Genomic DNA, 19354 nt, shown 5'->3' on the forward strand with positions numbered 1-19354 from the left:
GCCCTTCCTATACCGTTGCGGGATCTTGGCGGAGGCAAGCTGAGCCTCCCTCTCAGGAAGGTTGTACTTCCTGGTAGCCATAACACATGTGTGGGATCAAGATTTGACTAAGTGGGTGCTACTAATCTTAGCCTTGATCTTAGAAGTTAGCTACTCAGATGAAGAGACATACATAATCTTGGCAATACCAATGCACTTCAGAATCTAATATTTTCCTTGGAAGGAGAGTCTCACATTGGTTTCATCTGCAGCATAGATCTCGCTTTCTGTTTCTGGTTTGACCCAGCTGTGTCCTTGGTCTCAGCATTATTGGTTCACTGCCTTTTTCCTCCTCAACTTGTTGCATGTCCTTTTGTTATTTCTCTGACTACTCGAAAATCTCTCAGTACTTTCCTTTTCTGTCTATGTGAGCCAGAATTAGGTTCTTTGTAGCAGTCTGTGATTAGTGCTCCAGGTGGAGGACACTGAAGCCATTGAAGTGGGTTTAAGGAATGAATGCTTGTTAGTAGTGGAAAGAATGCTGACCAAGAGCCCAGGACTCCAGGCTCCATGTATTGGTGGGAAACCACTGCGATGCAGGTGATTTCTGGGCAGCGAGACCCATCTGGCAGAGAAGGCTATTCAGTGGCTTAGGCATCAATCTGAACACTGAATGTTGTTAATTTTAACAGGGACCATGAAGACCGTTACTTAAGTGTTCTCACCTAGAAACTGCATTTTTGGGGAAAATTGTATCAAAGTTTTGTATACCATCTGAAAAAACGAGGAAGATTTCACCCATGAGTGTCAATAATCAAAATACACAACTATTATACATACCATTCCCTTTTCTCTTTCTGTAATTGTGTGCAGCAACATATCTGCACATTTCCACCCTAGTTCAGACAGCTCTGTCTTCTGTCTTTTTATGTTCATTTGAATCATGGCCACCTTCTGTCTGGTTATTCCCACAACTGCAGCATGTGATTTCTAGTAGTGGGTGCACCACACTTGCAGCATTATTCGCCATCTGCCTCTGTTTTACTGGTGTTTGCTTCCAACTTTTCACCATGATTATGCTACTGCCATGCACACGCTTCTGCAGAGAACTTTTCTGTTTATCTAGGATTATCACCCTGGGACCAATAAGTACCAGAGAATGGGAAAACAATGTGAAAATATATGAGCTTCCCCCACCTTCCAAATTGCTTCTCTAAGATGTGGTGCCTTTTGGCACTGTCACCAGTGACACCAGGTAAGTGGACTCATGTTGATCTCCACAATACTGGAAGGTCCTCGTTGGACCAGGTGGTGGGACCTGAAACACTGGGAGGGAAGTGCTTTCTCCAGACATGCAGCCACCCACAGCCCTAGTGTCAGATCCTAACACTCCAATAAGGTGTGTGGCTCTTACAGATTTTCTGTGTAATGCTGACTTTGAGTGAATTCTGAAAGGTGCTGTGCCTTTCTAAGTTACTTTCTTGCTAGGGTGACCACATCCCCCAGTTTGCCCAAGATGCAAGACTATCGATCCTAAGACTTGGAAGGTCCTGGGCTATCTAAGAGGATTTGGTTACAGTTGTATTTTAGACCCAAAATGGTCCCCCACAGCCTCTCAGGTTGGAAAGGTGACTGGATTGTGGGGCATTATACTGACCTGCTATTAGGAGTCGGAGTCTGGTTGGAAAAGGAAGTAGCTGTGGATATGATCTGGCAAGCCTTATCTCTCTTCCTGGCTCCTTCCTTGACTCTCTTGTTTCGTGCCTGCCATGACATTAGCAGCATTCCTCTGCCCAAACTCTTCCATCATTCTGCCAATCATGGAAGGACGGAAGTTTCTAAAACACGAGTCTACATAAACCTCTCTTTCTCTCAGTGCTAGGTGTCATTTATTTTGTTCCAGTGGGAAGAAAATTAATAAAACAGTTTGTTTTATTAGGAGGTGAGGTTATTGTTATGATTATCTAACCATGTGGTTTAGAAGCCTTTAGAATTGGTTCTTGGGAGGAGTTTGGAAAGGTTTGAAGATGGCAGAGAGTGCTAGAATACTGTGGTTAAGCTTGATGGGAGATTCTGATCAGAGTTCAGATGATCAGTATGCTAATTAAAAAAGCAGATGGGAAATTCCAGACCCCACAGTCTTCAATTGGGAACAAGGGATCCACTGGTAGCTGTTCTCCAGGCTAAGTATGTTTCACTGTCAGAAAATTTTTTCATGTTTTGCTTATGTCCTTAGACTTTGCAGAAGACTGAGATTAAGGGTTGTAAACAAATTAATGGTGCAAAGGTAATTTCAAGGCAACCCAGTGTTGAGGCTATGGAATGGGTACTACTGGGGTCTGTCAGCCAGTTCTTCATTAAGAATCAGAGCAAATGACACAACTGGTTGATCTTAAAAGTTTTGAGGATTATCCAAAAGGAAGCTACAGGAAATCAGGGCCTGTGAAGTTTTGGTCAAGGAGTGGTTGTTGCTGAAAAGATAAAAAAGAAGCCAAGTACTTTGATTAAGGATAAAAAGAAGGATGCTCTAAAGGGATCCTGGAAACAGCAAGGCTCTGTACTTTCCTCTGAAAAAATGAAAGAATTTTTTGAGAAGAGAGCCCCAGGGCATCCTGCTCAAAAACTGCCTAGGGAATTGGGTCCCTGGGAGTTGGTTCACAGTGCTCAGCATTTGAGATGTCCAACAGCCACTATTCAAGGAGACCTGGCTACTACTAGAGCTGGCAACAGATTGTGGCATTTTTCACATGGTACTGATTTTATAGGAATGCAGAACGCAAGAGTTGTGGGACTAGGAAAGCTTCTACTTAGATTTCAGAAGAAGACCTGAGAGGGTAGTCAATGCTCCTCTGAGAGGGCAGAAAGTGAAATTATGAAAGTGAAGCCATTAGTACAGTGGATACCCCAGGGATTTGGAAATGGCAGGAATGTGGAACGTCTCCTGAGTGAGCAAGGCAGCCTATGAGAGGAACCATGGGGGCTGTGGTAGACGATACAGTAGGGCAGGACTCTACAAGCCATTTGGAGTTTAAAGTTCACCATATCTTTATGCAATGTAATGTTTGCCCTGCTGGGTTTTGGTCTTGCTTTCAAATCTAAGTCACTATAGAATTATAATCTCTCTCTGTTCCTCCTTTTTGGAATGGGAATGTTTACCCTGTGCTATTGCATGGCAGTTGCTTTTAATCTGTTTTTCATTTTTAAAGGATTCAAAGCTAAGAATTTGCTTTATGTCTCAGAGGAGACTTTAGGCTTGGACTTTTCAGCAGTGCAGAAACTGTTAGTGCACGAGTCTTTTGTGGGCTGGGGGCAGAATATTATGGTTTAGATCCAGAATGGCCCCCAAAGCCTCGTGTGTTTGGAAGGTGACTGGATTATGGGGCATTATAGCGGACTTGCTGTTAGGAGGTGGGGTCTGGTCAGAAGAGGCGGGTCACTGTGAGTGTGACTTGGGAAGACATGTCTCCCTTTCCAGCCTCTACACCTGGACTCTCTCTGCTTTATGGCTACCACAATAAGAGCAGCTTTCCTCCACTCAAAGCCTTCCACCATGCTCAGTATCATAAAAAAACTGAAACTTCCAAAATGCCAGCCAGAATAAACCTCTCCTCCTTCAAGTTGTGGATGTTGGGTATTTTGTCATAGCAACAAGGAAAGTAACTAAGGCATTCACTTTCCTTCTTAAACCTTTCCAAAGACTGTGGGAGAATCAATCTCTTCTGGTTGCCCAACGCTGTAAAGCTTTGATAGGTTGGAGAGAGCAGGAAAGCAGCAAGGAAAACCACAGTCTGAAGGGGAAGAATCTTTAGTGATGAACAGGTCAATAATCATTGGCAGGAAGGCCAGGGCCTCCTCTTGGGAACTGCCTTTATCTAGACTCATTAGATATATTCAGAACAACCCATCAGGAGTAGTGGGTTTCTGTGGGTGAATCTGCAGCCCAGAGCATCATGTGTTTGGGGACGTAGCTGGTGCCTGGGATACGTGAGCACCGCTCAAGGCCCAAGAGGGAAGATAGACATTGAATAGAACATGGCCCAGAGCATCCTAAGTACTCTAAGACTCAGAAAATCTTCTTGGCTGTCCTTTCGTCCTAGCTTGGATGCTCAATCTTTTCTTTTTGCTTTTGTTCTCCTTACCTCTAAGAAGAGAACTATCTTCTTTGGACACTGCTGTTGGGCCTATGAATGCTACCCTAACCCTGGGTTCCTGCTGAATGACCAATCAGTGTGTTCTAGGCTCTAGTGAGCTACTGCCTTTCCTGCGCAAGAGAGACAATGGGAGCCACATTACACAAGAGTGAGGCACTAGAGAGCCATTTAACTGATCTTAAGGGCTACCCCTTAGCTGACCTTGACTCACTGAAATTCCTTGCCAGCTATGCAACTCTTAGAAAGTTATTCAACCTCTCTGTGAATTATCTGAAGCAGGGGCTAAAACTGCGCCTGAGGTTCCCATAGGCTCTCATGTGTGGTGCATTTTATACACTTTGTGGGATTTTTTTTTTATTGTAAACTCATGTTCTTGAGCTTTACCTGCGGCAAGTCTTTGGAGGTAACAGATGTCAGGATAATTTGTGAGTGCTCTATTCTGTTAGGGAGCCCCACATCTGTGGCTGCAGCTCTGAAATGAATCTGGTGATCTGTGCCTAGTCTGTGCCTGCAGGGGCTGTAAAGGATTCCCATTTCTGAAAGGTAGAGTACTAAATCCTCATTGTTAGTTCACTTAGCCTGGTTTGTACATAGCCCTCTCAGGTAATCTCTCCAAATATCTCAACTGAGCATATCACCTGTTTCCTGCTGAATTCCTGAGAGACATAATCTACCAAATGTGCATTTAAGAAGTGCTAGTTAATAGAATTATTGAAAGCTCATTTTCAGGTGAGCTCAGGAAAAAAAATTTCAGGTGAGCTCAGGAAAAAAAAAACAATTTTATGAATGACTGACATGTGTTTCAAAAATTATAGGTACAGAGAAGAGCAGCATGAGGAACACTTGCAGTTTCCAAATCCATAACTCTCTCTGTCCTGCTAAGGAAGCTATGACCTCTCTCCCCATCCTCCCTCTTTCCAGCCAGTCATTATCAGTACTCTCTTCCCTGTCCTTGTGACTCACCTTGGAGGGCCACAAAGTGAGGCAGATGCACAGCAGCCACAGCTCCCTGCTCAGCCGTGATGTCAAAGAGAGGTCCTGCCACCATCCAGGTGTCCTGTAGGTCATTCATGCTCAGGAACTGGTCCCAGGCAGAGAATTCAATCTCAACGGTCACCTCTCTTCTCACCACAAAGCCAAGACCCGTATTTGGCCAGTGGTAGGAGCCAGCTGCAGGGAAGTGAATTCTGGAAAGAAAAAGAGGAGGCAGATCCTGAGTCATGTAAATTTACTGCGAGCCTGCTGGATGCCAGGCTCAGTGCAGGGATTTGTGGATGAGTGGAGAGGTTACAATCCAACTGCAGAGCCAGAAGGATTTGGGTGTGGGTCTGGCTCCTGTGCTCTCTGAATGTGGATCCTGGAGGAAGTGATTTCACATCCTTAATCTCAGTTATGTCATATGTAAACAGGATTAATAACAGCACCCATATCATAAAGTTATGAGTAATAAATGACCCAAATTAACATGACAGCTTAGTGCATGTTGGAAGCAGTGATCCATTCCTAATTTGGTGACAATGAAGAGAAGGATGATGAAACAGATAGTGTTCTTTTTTTTTTTGAGACAAGGTCTCACTATGTAGTCAAGACTGACCTGGAACTCACTATGTAGTCTAGGCTGGTCTCGAACTCACAGTGATCCTCCTGCCTCAGCCTCCAGAGGCTGGGATTACAGGTGTGCGCCACCACGCCCAGTTGTTCTTTTTTTAAATGGTCTGTTTACCAATGTAATATTAGTGATAACTCATGGAGCTGAAAACAATGCTTTTTAGAGATATTAAAGAATTTTTCTCAATACTCTGATCATGGTTAATGGTAAGGTGGACAGATGTTGGTTCCTGTAGGGAGACGATGGGGGGTGATTATCTCCTAGATGAGACAGGGACTGTGACAGGCTGGTGTGTGGGAATGTGTTATATAAGAATTTGTGATTATGGAAATGTTTTTACTTAGGAGTGTGAAGCCTTGCAGGGCAGGTCTACCACATACACTTTAGAGTTTCCATTTCCTACTGGGGTTAATTGACTAGTAGGGTTAATAGGTAGATGCCAGGCAGGGTGGTGCATGCCTATAATCCCAGCACTCGGGAGGCTGAGGCAGGAGGATCACTGTGAGTTTGAGACCAGCCTGGGCTACAAAGTGAGTTCCAGGTCAGTCTCAACTACATAGTGAGACCCTGTCTCAAAAAACAAAAAACAGAAAACAACAACAAAAAAGGTAGCTATTAGCATATACAATATACATATACATTATAAGAGATTTAAATGTGATTTAAGAGGCAGAAAGCAAATATAACAAGTAGACCTTGTTTGTATCATGATTAGGATGAACTATTAAGAAGAACACACTATAGAGAATTGAGTAAATCTGAATAGACAGTGGGTTTAGAGTATATGAAGCAAGTATTAGCCTTGTTAGATGTGATAAGGTAATGGCATCTATAGAAGAAGCATTTTTCTTTTTTATTTTTTTGTATATGTTTTTTAGAAATGTGTATTTCTTTTTTTTTTTTTTTTTTTTTATTTTTTTTTTTTTTTTTTTTTTTTGGTACCAAGGATTGAACTCGGGTCCTTGCGCTTACAAGGCAGGCCACCAAACTGCTGAGCTAAATCCCCGGCCCACATTTTTATTTTTTAAGGTGCATAATGAAATATTGAAAGATAAAATCACCTGAAATATTGAGTTGAAAATACTGTAAAAACAGGAAAAGAGGAGAGAGAACATATGAAATGCACTGAGCAACATTGTGGTTGAATCTGGGTTATGGAGAGTCTCTATTTTGGTGTATATTTGATATTTGTCATTCAAAAACATCATCTTTTGTATTAAAAGCACTCAGCCTGTATCTCAGTGTTGTCCCTTCCTGCTGGTCTGGCCAGAGGAGAGGATCATGTGGAGAGGTGGTGGGGCGCTGTCTGTGGGGACCCAGTGTGGGGAGTGGAGAGGGTGAACCAAGGCTTGGGCAGGCAGAACCTCTCACTCACCGCCACAGGCTCCTCTCTCTGTCAACCACCTCCATGGGCAGAGGCCCTGTGGGGCCACAGAAGTCATCTTCAGTGGCCAGAGTCTCCATGTGCAGCTCACCTAGAGTCAGGAAAAGACAGATGGAAGGGCTCCTCCTGAGCTACCTGTGGGAGCCTCTCTCTGGAACAGGGAAGTGGTCAGTCCTGAGTTCTGCCTGGTCTCCCACAGGGGGTCCGTGTGGGGCTTGTCCTGAGGCTGGCCAGCCTGGCCATGGCAGAGAGTGTGCCTGCAGCCTCTGTCCCTGCTCCTGAGGCTGCCTGCTGTCTGCAGACATCCTTTGCTCATCTCCATTACCCCAACGGTCCAGAAGTGTCAGTCTTCCCAGCATGTGCCAGGTTGGTGAGTGGAGACCAAAACCTGGCTCAAAAGAAAGATGGGCAGCCAGGAATGGTAGAGCTTGTCTGTAATCCCAGTATTCAGGAGGCTGATGTAGAAGGATTTCTGGGAATTTGAACCCAGCTGTGGCTACATAATGAGTTCAAGGCCAGCCTGAACTACATAGTGATACTCTGTCTCAAAAAAACAAAAACAAACAAAAAAAACCCACCAAAACAAAAAGTCAACAAAATAGCTCTCCCACCTGGAGCCGCCACTGCTCCAGCACCCAGAGGGTAGCCTGGGCCCCAATCCACTGTGGGAAGGAGAGCCACACCTTCTCTCACCTGAGCTGCCATAATCCAGCACCAGGAAGGTACCCCTGAAACCCCATAACTCCCCTTACCCACCCCAGACCTCCTGATTCTGCCAGTCTTTGGACCCACTCTGCAGAGGCAGAGGTGGTCATAAAGAGTATTTGTCTGAGTTCCCAACTTTGAACACTTTTAAAGAAAGGGCATGGGAAACCTGTAGTAGAATGGTGTGGAGTTCAACCATTCAGAAGGTTGGGGAACTCAATCTGGGCCTTGCAGCCCGAGGTCAGTCTGCATCATGGGGTTCAGCCATCAGCTATCTGAGATCAGGGGTCTTGTGTCCTAGCTCTGTCTGAGCCATTAAATGGTAAATATACTATATTGAAAAGTTTGTTCACTGCAGACATGTTCTGGACTGCTTCTTGACTTCAATTTAATTAAAATGGTTTAAGGGTGATAGACTAGTGACTACCACAGTTTCCAAGTTGTGTTTGATCTCAATGTGTTGCTGATTGTATCAGTTGGGGTAAAGCATTGCGGTTGATTTGATGAGCTGTTTTCTCTGATGTTATGAAGATGAGAATGTCTGTGGGTCGTTAGAGACACAGAAGCTAGGGCGCAACTATATCAGGAAGATTTGGGTGATAACCCAGAGATTAAACCAAGGACAGCCTGACAACAAAAATAAAAATGAGAAAACACTTAAGCAAGACACAAAGACAGACTTCCAGTTCACCAATGGCAAACAGTAGGGCAAATGAGGATGAAAAGGCCGATAGTGAACCATCAGAACACCCTGAACTCAAAGCACAGGAAGTAACAAAGCAGGTCAATCAGGCTCTAGAAAAATTCAAAACAGAAATAATTTCTCAGATAACCATAGAGATAGTGAGCAAAATGGAAGTTGTGATTCGAGACTCTAGAGCAGAAACCGACAAAAAAAAATAGATGAGCTCAGGACCATGATAGAAGCCATGAAGGCCCAGCATAAGAAAGAAATGGAAAAAATAAATGCCCAACATAGGAAAGAAATGGAATCCATAAAACAGATTCAAACAGATATCCAGGAGATTAAACACTCCATTAAAAGTGTCCACAACAGAATAAAAGAATGTGAAGATAGACTCTCAGATATAGAAGATAAGATTGCAGTCAGTGACCATGAAAAGAGAGGTCTCTTAAAAACAGTACGGGATCATGAGAAATTGATCCAACAACTACTAGATGATGCAAAGAAGAATAACATAAGACTGATAGGAATCCATGAAGTAGCAGGAGAAAATACAAATGACTTAAAAAAGCTGTTCGCAGAATTAATGACAGAAAACTTCCCAGAGGGGAAAAATTTGACATTCAGATAACTGAGGCATATAGGATCCCAACTAGCTACAATAAAAAAAAAATCTACACCTAGACATGTAATAATCAAGATCCCAGAAACCCAACAGAAGAACAAAATACTACAAGCAGTAAGAGAAAAGAAACAAATCACATACAAAGGAAAGCCCATCAGAATCACAGCAGACTTTTCAACACAAACCCTTGGGGCAAGGAGAGCCTGGAATGAGATATTTCAAGTACTAAAAGAGAACAACCTCCAACCTAGACAGATGTATCCTGCAAAGCTCTCTTTCAAAATGCGTGGGGAAATAAGACACTTCCATGACAAAGAACACCTGAGAAACTACATGAATACCAAACCAGCACTACAAGGAATTCTAAACAAGATCCTAGAAAAAGACAATGAAGGCAACAACACCATGAGACCCAACAGAGCAAATCAAATAGGCAAGGCAAGAAATTAAAAGGAGAAGGTGAAAAAGTAAAAAAGTCAACAAAAGGCTAATAACATGTCAACAATAAGTCAGTATGTATCCGTTATAACCATCAATGTCAATGGCCTCAACTCACCAATCAAGAGAGATAGACTGGCAAAATGGAATAAGAAGCAAAATCCAGAAATATGCTGTATACAAGAAACACACCTAGTGCAAAAGGAGGCCCATGGACTGAAAGTGAAAGGATGGAAAACAATTCTCCAAGTAACAGGAGCCCAGAAAAAAGCAGGGGTAGCAATCTTATTTGCAGACAAAGCAAATTTCAAACCAAAACTGATTCTAGTATTATTGATGTAGGACGGTACTGTATCATACCTCTGTGAGTGTAAAATATCTTGTATCTGCTTTATGATACATAGTAGTGACTGTGCTTTATCAGAGCTATATTTAATGATATTACTCTAGAATGTTCTCTTTTCAGATGATGATCAAGATACTAATAAAAAAACAATGGTTCCAGGTACCACAACAGCAACAGAACTTTGCTGTTGTCTGGATATTATTCTTTTCTTTGTTTTTGTTTTTGTGTTTTTTTTTTAATGGAATGTGCTGAATGTCTATAATTTTGTTCAGAAGACTGCAGAACCAGAAAAAGCTGTTGCTGCTATTGATGCATAACATACTGCTATTATTGGTCTTTTTTGTTTTTGTTTTGTTTTGGTTTTGGTACCAGGGATTGAACTTGGGTCCTTGCACTTGCAAGGCAGGCCACCAAACCACTGACCTAAATCCCCAGCCCCATATTATTGGTCTTTTTATATAAATATAAATATAAAAAAATATATAATGTGAAATTTTGGAAACTTTAATAGTGCTTCAACTTTGGAAAAAGTTATCCCAATTTACTGTGTTGAGTTGGCATTGTACAGAAATGGACAGCCATATTGGTCTAGAAATGTTAATTTTTCCATTTGTACAGGGGTAATGCACTATATTAAATATGTAAGGTCATATCTACGTGAGTTTTATTACAGAAACTAATAAAGTATTCTCTAAATAATGAAAAAAAGAATAAGATAAGACTACAAGAGCAAGAAGCAATTTAAAGATGTTCAGGGACCATTTTCATCTTCAGAATTAATGATTATTTTAATCTTACATCATTGCCTTTTCTCTTTTACTTTCCTTTTTAGTTTTATTTTAGGATTCCCTATTTTTAATGTTCATACAGAGATTTCTTTAACAGAAATACCGAATAGTTTCTCTGATGTGAAAAACTATAATAGTACACAGGATCCTAATGAGATAATTAATAATGTGAAATAGGCAGTAAAGGGCTGAAGGCGTAGGGAAAGTGGGAAGGGTGGGGAAAAAGTAATAAGGGAGAGGAAAAAAATATGAGAAATTGAAAAAATGGAAATAAAGTGTTTGTAAATGGGGAGGGGAGGAGGGGGTGAAGGGAGGTCAGGGACAAGGGGAAAAAATAAGAAGACCTATTATGCAAAGGTACAAGATCCCGATAATGAATGTAACTGTATTGTATACCTAGATTGTACCAATAAACTCAATAAAAAGAAAAAACAAGTCAACAAAATAAGCAAGCAAGCAGAAAAAAAAAAAAAAAGATGAGCAGCCAGGGATGGGGAGGTGATTCTCAGGCCTCAGCAGCTCAGAATGGGAGAACAATGTTGTGGTGTAGAGTTTGGTACATGCCGAACTCTATGGTATGGAAAGGGGGAGCATCAGCTCCTGATCCAGGGAGAGGGGACCAGCAATTCTTCTGAAGTAGAAAGGAGACAAGAAAATCATAATTAAAAAATTAAACTTTTCAGAAAACTGAAACTTCCATGACACAGTAGAGAATACCCAAGGTAATTCATATCATTCCTTTGGTTAAATTTAGGCTTCATTACTGCCAGACTCATCACACTCAAAATTAGTCAGGAATACTGAAAGTCCATAATTTGGCTTAAACGAGGAAGTAAAGAGCAGGAATCCCATCCTAAGATAAAGGAACAGGACGATAACGTTCAAAGAATGTTTAAATTATCCACCTAAAAGAAACTGGGCTGAGACCTGCAGTATGGGCCATTATGCTTCTTGAGAGCAGGCCACATTTTCCTGGGGTTTCCATTCCCCCAAGAGAAGCATAAATGTTCCCAATTACAGGAAATGAGGTGCCCCTCTATCAAGGGTCCACATGGTATTTCTTGGAATGTGTACCTTTTAATTTCTGCCCAATAAAACCCTTCCTGTGCCTCTTACTAGTCCTGAAAGTTCTTTAATTGAGGGGGATGGGAGTGAGGGAACCTGCAAGTTTATTGTCTGAGTAGGGTGGGGTAGGTTCCTCGTGTTAGCTTCCGGAACATCCTCAGATCCAGCCTGGTGACACCTCCATGTTGCAGAAGTAGAGGATTTTAATCTTCCCTGTCCCACTTCATACACAGGGGAATGGAGGATGTGACCTCCCACAGTGCCCACCCCATCACGATGGTCCCAGCACAGCCCAGTTAAATACCTGACTGTGGTCTCTGCTGCTGCTTGAGTGAGGACGTGCTATGACTCGCTTCTCCTCCCCCTAGGTCTTCAGTAGGGATCCTCGTATCTGGATTTCTACACGTGGAGATACATTTTTTTCCTCAGATCTCAGGGAGGCCAGGATTTTCTACATCACACCCGCAATTAAAATTCAATGCACTCAAACATTTGCTTCTTTCCGTCTGTGTGAGTGAACCTCCATCCTCTCATGTATACTGGGCATCATCCTGACTCCTTCCTTGCTGCTGTGGCTTAAATGTATCTCCCAAAATGCATGCATTGGAAAGTTACTCCTGAGTGCAACTGTGTAGGACTCTGGGAAATCTGACAGGTATTGAGGTTCTGGGGGCTTTGCTCTCATGAATGGATTACTGTCACAGGAATGGATTTATTGTGGCAAGAATAGATTTCTCAAAAAAGCAAGTTGGGCTCCCTCTTGTTCTCTCATGTGTATTCTGGCTCTTCCTCTTCAGCCATGGAATGAGCTATGAAAAAGCCATTCTTGATTTAAGCCCATATACCTCGAACTTCCCAGCCTCTATAACAGTAAGAAATAACTTTTTTCTGATTAGTCATCCTATTTCAGATATTCTGTTATAGTTGCATAAAATTAACTAAAATACTTGCATACCATGACAGTTGATAATTGTGACACTACCTCCCGAATAGTTCTACTTTTTGGTCTACACTCCTCACTTGCATGGCTCCCATCTTAGTCCCATGCTCTAGCATCTGTGGCCCGAATCACTGTAGCATCCTATTAAAGGTTTTATGCTTCTACTCTGCTCTCTCTGCTGCTTAGTAGGTAATTTTAAAACATGAATCTAAAATATCACTTCACTGCTGATCCCTACAATATCTCTCCATTGCTTCTGAAGGAAACAGAAAGTTGTTAACAGGGTCCAAACGGCCTTCCTATGGCCCCTGTCACCCTCAAAGCCACCAATGCCACCTTTCCCCTGCTCACTGATCTCTAAACCAGTGGCTGTCAAACTTGATCTGCTCAAAAATCACTAAGACATATTGTTTAAAAAGATTCCCCTGAAGGATCTTGGCTTCATCGGAGAGATTCTGATTTTTCAGGTCTGGATGGGGCCTGATAATTTGCTCCTGGATGATGGTGGTGCTGCTGCTTCTGGCCTGTGGATCCCACTTGGAGTAGTGCTGCTTCACATACCTGCCCTCCTCCTGTTCCTCCAAGGAGCTAGGATCTCTTCTCCCTCAGTATCTCTCTGCTGGAATCAACTCTTTCTGAAGCAGATTAATCATTTCCACTTTTCAGATCAGAGCTCAGCTCCCTGGCGCAAGGTCAAAAAGGCCCATGTGTGTGTACAGTGACCCCCAGGTACAATCACACAAGGCTGTGGGAAAATTTTTCCCTGTCTCCTCGGTGGACTGAGCTCCTGGAAAGTGGGCCTCATCTGATTTGTTCACCATTGTATCTCAGATCCCTGAATAGTGGTTATTGCATATTGGTTTTCAGGAAAGGCTTGCTCAGTGAATGGATGATTTTTTTTTTTGTTTGTTTGTTTAAACCTAGGAAAACTATCCCTTTTCATAAGGTGAAGCAGAGCAGCCAGGATCTTGAAGAGCTAAGAGCTAAATTTTCATAAGGTGAAGCAGAGCAGCCAGGATCTTGAAGAGCTAAATTTCAAGGTCATGAGCCAAAATATATCAAGCACAGAGCACATACGGGCCTTAGTCCATTCCCTGGGAGTTAAAGAGAGGACTTTCCTGTCTCAAAACCTCCCCGATCCCAGAGTGTGTGTGCAGGTGCATGCGGGTATCGGTGGTAACAGTGGAGATGGTGATTTGATGGTGGTCTTTCTCCCAAAGGCCTCTCTGGGACTTTTGTCACTGTTTTCACTATTTCTAACTCTCTGTTCATTGAAGGAACTGTACTAGTGACCACTGGTTATCACATTATGATGATCCTAGAGCATGCACTCACTTTCTAACGAAGGGTTTAAACAGGAAGGTTATGGCTTCCTATTTTCACTAAATAACCAAAACACCTACCTCACTCTGGCTTCTTTGTTTTCTTGGCTTTTGATGGCCCTGTCTCTCCCACACCCCAAGACTCCTTCCCCATCTCTCAGTTCTGGACCACACCCAGAGACTAAGCCCTAGGCTTGTGTTGTCCAGAGTGAGTCCAGGTCCAGCTCTTACTGTGCACTGGAGATGAGCAGCTGTGGTTTCTCTTGCTCCAGGGCCCTCAGCTCCTCTGCACTCAGAAGGGAGTGGTCCAGCCTGCAAGAACAAGAGAAATCAGATTCTTCTGGAATCTCCTTGTGATCCCAAAGTGCACAGGGCACAGCACATCTGCCAACTGCTGAAGGAATCTGGGAAGTGCTGAAGGAACCTGTCAATATTAGGTTCCCTGAAAAATTGACCTAGAGATGGAGATAGAGTGAGGTGGTTCATTAGTGATTTTCTTGTGCAAATGTACATTTCTGTGCCGACAGGTGATCAATGTATGTCTGCTTGCTGTCATATTGACAGGGCCTGGGCCAGTTCTTAGCATGTTAGAGACTTGCTACAAATGAATGAAAGCGAGTAAATGAAGCGTTGCTCTAGAGTGAAGCGAACATGGAAATTCTTTTGAATATGCACTTTATAAATAAATACCACTTGATCATATCCCTCTTTTTGGGTATTAAGATGGACTGCAGAACCATAAACATGGTAGGCAGTGCTGTACCACTGAGGTGCACGCACAATATTTTCTATTCATTATATTTCATGATGATCTATAAGTGGGTATGATAGTCCTATTACTTTGACTGGAAAGTGAATCTTACAGAAGTCTGTGACTTGCTGGAGTCACCTAGTATAAGTAGCATAGCTGGGAAGAAGCCCAGGCTGATTATACCTTGGTCTATTTTTCTGACTTGTCCCATTCCAGGGACCCTCCCCCACAAGACCTTACCTTACCATAGTTGTTTGAGTTGGCAGGTGGGGTTCTTGAGTCCCTGATAGAGCAACTGTACACCATAGCTTCCCAGGTCATTCTGCTGTAGGTCCAACTCTTTGAGGCTAGGGCTGGTGCTCAGCACAAAGGCCAGGTCCTGACAGCAGCTGGATGTGAGGCCGCAGCCAACCAGCCTGTGGGAGAGATGCACATGGGCCCATAGTCATTGTCTCTGGGGTTCACTGTCCAGGGTATCTGGGGTCTGGTCATCCTTTCTAGTAACTGTAGTCCTTTGTCATCCTATAGTGACCTTAGAGGAAGGCAGCCTTTCTTTGCTTGCAGTGGCCTGGGATGTCTTAGTTTTCCTCTTGTGACCCAGAGATCTCCAGGATATAGGCACCTCCCTTTCTTTTTTCTGGGGGATTCACATAGATCTTGCCCATGCATCATATCAACCTTGGACAAGTAAGTTACTCATGTCCTATTTGTATACCTGCGTTTAATTGTTAATCAAAATCATTCTTATCATGTACCCAGAGTCAGTGGACATAAAATGTCCAGGTAGGTTTCTATATTAAGAGTATCTCCCAGAAAAATTAATGAACTTCTATCTTTAGAACCAAAGGTGATAGAGAATATAATAGATTTAATTGGAACTGGAGTCTAGAGTGTGTGCTCCCAAACAGGGCCATGTCTGTTACCCTGCATAGTGTGCAGTGGTAAACTCTCCAGCCTGCCTTATCTCAGTGGATAACTCCATGTGTCTTACAGCTATGACCACAAAAGTATTGGGGTAGGTGTCTATTGATCCACTGCTGAGCTTGGAGAGCCTGAATTCCCCCTGTTGATGGGCCAATAATCATATACCAGGAATGGAACAGTTCATCTTGTAGGAAAAACAAGGATAGAGGGCAGGTCAGTTTACTCTGTTTTCCAGATGAAATCCTTTTTATCTCTCAGCCTCTCCTGTGCCACAGTGTGGGTGCTGAGAGATTCACAGGGGAAGGGCTAACACTGGCTTTGCTTGGGGAGGAGGCTTATTGTGGTCTTTTCAATCCTGTTAAACACTGTACCCCTTGTTTAGCACAACCTCTTTAGAAGGCAAAATTAGGAATACACATAGCCGTTACTCAATGATTCTCAGAATTTAGGTTTCAGATAACACATTCTGTTCCAGAATGCGTGAGGGAAATATTAATTGCAGCTCTGTTTATATTGGCATAGCCTGGAGATAATCCAGATATCCATAATTGGGAGTGATTATCAAACTAATAGAGAATCCATGTAGCGAAATTCTATGCTACCATTGAAAAGAGTGAAGTGCCGAATGTGGTGGTGTCCACCTTAATCTCAGTACTTGGGAGGCTGAGGCAGAAGGATAGATGCAAGCTCTAGGCCAGCCTGGACTTCATAGTGAGATCAAGCCCACCCTGAACTGCACTGGAAGGTTCTATATCAATCAATCAATCAGTCAACCAATAAATAAATAGAATGAAGAGACTTTGTCCATACTGACATAGACAATCTCTAAGAGGTATTAGAATCATCAAGCTGAGACCATGATAGTGCTTGTACCACATTATTTATGCAAAAACATACAGTGTATTTGCTATGGCTATATATACTTAGATTCTCTCCAAAATGCTGTCTTGGATTTCTGCTTTCAGGTCCCAGCCCACTTTATACCACCCCTTTTTTTCCATAGCTGCATCTGCTTTTGTTCCAGCAAAATACTCAGGACATCACTGGGAGATCAAGCTGCTAGCTTGTCATTTAGTACTTAACAGATCTTGGATAAAAGAGGGCATGGGGCAAATGGTTTTAACGTCAAGCTTTAATGTCAGACTCCTGGTGGTGCTCTTTGCTTCCTATGCAGTCTTAAGAAAATTGTTAATCTTTCGACTCAATTTCGTCATCTGTAGATATAGTAAAGGTTAAATACTATAGGTTTGATAGAGTCCTTGTCATTTGAAGAACTTCTGACCCTTAATATTAGGAGGATATTCCAACTGGCTCCCATCCCATATTCCTGTCTCAATGACCACTTTGCTCAGAATCATCAAGTGCGGAAACAAACAATGGCTCTGCAAAGGCGAAGAATTGCACTTAAAAAGAAGGGAGGGAAGGGCAAGTAGGAGCAGAGGTGTGGGCAGCATTCCTTATGCTTGAGTAGAAGCCCAAAGGAGAACCTGATGGTAGCTCTCTGAATGAGTGCACGAGTGTGTATAACTTTGAGCCTTAGAGGCAGACATCGAGAGAGGATAGGGAGAGGTGAACAATCCACTCTTATTTCTCTATGCTAAGGGGTATGACTGTCACCCACATGAAGATAGTAGCAGAAGACTGGATTAAGTGAACACCAGTGAGTGCAGCTCTCTATGGTTGTGTCCCTGCCAAGCAAGAGGGCCTGGTATTAGGAAATGGATGGCTGGGCAAGACCTGAGAAACAGCAAATACTACACTGTTCTGAGTACTTCACCCATTTAATTCCTAGAACAATCTTACCATGTCAGCACCGTTACACTCCATCTCTGTGGAATACTGTGAAAATGGTCCCAAAACTTCTACCTCCATTCCCACCTTACAGTGATGCCCATTGCTAGTGATCTCCCATCAAGAAACAAAGTCTACTGATCTCTTTCTAGAGTATGAGCATGACCATCATAGATTCTGGTTTGACTACAGGACAATAGCCAAGGTGACTTAGACAGGGCCTTGAAAAGTGCTTGCATACTCAGAATTGGCTTCTCTTGTTGCATATGGAGCCTGGTGGCCACATCCCTTATTCAGGTGTGGGTAAGTTTCCACCTGAGTCTCCACAATGCACTGACCCTCTGTGTGCTCCTTCCAACCCACAAAGTGAGGCCTCTTTTTTTGGCCCCTTTCTTTCATCTGCCATATGATCAACGGCTCCCTCTACCTCCCTATGATCCCTGCAAGGCACTGTCAACCAAAGAGGAGCAATTACTTCAGTCACTGAAGTTTGCAGCATGGATGTTGCAGACCCTGGCAAAGGTGCTGGGCCCCAGCGTCTGTTAGCACATTGTAGTCCAACTCCAGCTTGGTCAGGGTCTGGCTGGTGCTCAGCCCCAAGGCACGGTGCTCTCAGCTCTCAGCTGTGAGGCCACAGCCGGCCAACCTATGGAAACACAGGTATGACTGGAGTGTATCAATTTTTGATTCAACAACACCTACAGTACCATGGAGAACCTTCTCCAGAACACATTGTTGGGCTGAGGGGAGGTTGATAAACACCATCTCTCCATGGTTCTGGTTACAAGAAATGCACAAGTATTTTGGGAGCTAGAGATAGACTCAGATAACAGTAAATCAAGCTTTGAGCAAAACTCTTCAATATTTTCCTTCACTACTTGGAGTAAAGTTTGATGTTCTTGTTTTCTTTTGGGGGGGCAGTGGTAACAGGGATTGAACTCAGGACCTTTTGCTTGCAAGGCAGGCAGTGGAACCACTGAGCTAAATCCCTCACCTGAAGTTTGATGTTCTTATTGGGGTCCACAGGGCCCTGACAACCAGGATCCAGGTCTTGTCTCTTCTATTGTCTCTTTTAACTCCATCCTCATTTATCTCCTCCCTGTTTGGTAACCACCCCAGAGTCTGAGCATTCATTCATTCTTCTGCCTGGAACAATCTTACCTGATGTCGCATGGTTTGTTCCTTCACCCGCTTCAGGTCTTAGCTCATAGTTGAGTCACCTTGGTGAAGTCTTGCTTTGACATCCTCACTGTTCAAAATTGCGTGTCTATTTCTAAACTCCCAACTCTGTTTTTCATTAATTTTTGTATCACCCATATCACATACAATGTATTTCACTAATTTGGTTCGCAATTTGTCTTTCCCATTGGAAATGTGTGTTCCATATGGAAGTTTTGCAACTTTTTTTTTACTATCCTTTTCCTTTTCTAGGAGCAGTGTATTTCCTAAGAGTTTTATGGATGAACGAAAGAAACAGAACCAGAAAAGGGCAAGTCATGGGCAGCAGAAAACAGGAATGAGGGATTGATTGTGACAGAAAAATGAGTGGGTCACTAAGATGTGGGTAGAGGTAGGGGATGCTCTAGCTTTCAGGGCAGATGTAAAATACAGTGCATTTTTATTTAATCTTTGTATAAGGATAAATTTAAGGGTAAAATTATTTTTGTGGCTTTATTCTTCTCAAAAAGTCTCATCACTTTTTTTACTAAGATGTGGGTAGGTAGGGGATGCTCTAGCTTTCAGGGCAGATGTAAAATACAGTGCATTTTTATTTAATCTTTGTATAAGGATAAATTTAAGGGTAAAATTATTTTTGTGGCTTTATTCTTCTCAAAAAGTCTCATCACTTTT

The 19354-nt window shown here is 42.8% G+C and overlaps 1 protein-coding gene across 1 annotated transcript in view; it reads right to left on the reverse strand.

The window, feature by feature from the left end:
- Positions 1 to 19354, reverse strand: part of LOC104849418 (NACHT, LRR and PYD domains-containing protein 1-like) — a 45533-nt gene that overhangs the window by 8132 nt on the left and 18047 nt on the right. The window contains 6 exon segments of the mRNA XM_010605847.1: positions 5094 to 5317; positions 7115 to 7214; positions 12080 to 12174; positions 14269 to 14349; positions 15034 to 15204; positions 17979 to 18149. Coding sequence (XP_010604149.1) covers positions 5094 to 5317; positions 7115 to 7214; positions 12080 to 12174; positions 14269 to 14349; positions 15034 to 15204; positions 17979 to 18149 — 842 coding nt within the window.

Source organism: Fukomys damarensis, unplaced genomic scaffold (genome assembly GCF_012274545.1).
Source record: "Fukomys damarensis isolate Sample0158 unplaced genomic scaffold, DMR_v1.0_HiC HiC_scaffold_13, whole genome shotgun sequence".
In the NCBI taxonomy this organism is placed as follows: domain Eukaryota; kingdom Metazoa; phylum Chordata; class Mammalia; order Rodentia; family Bathyergidae; genus Fukomys; species Fukomys damarensis.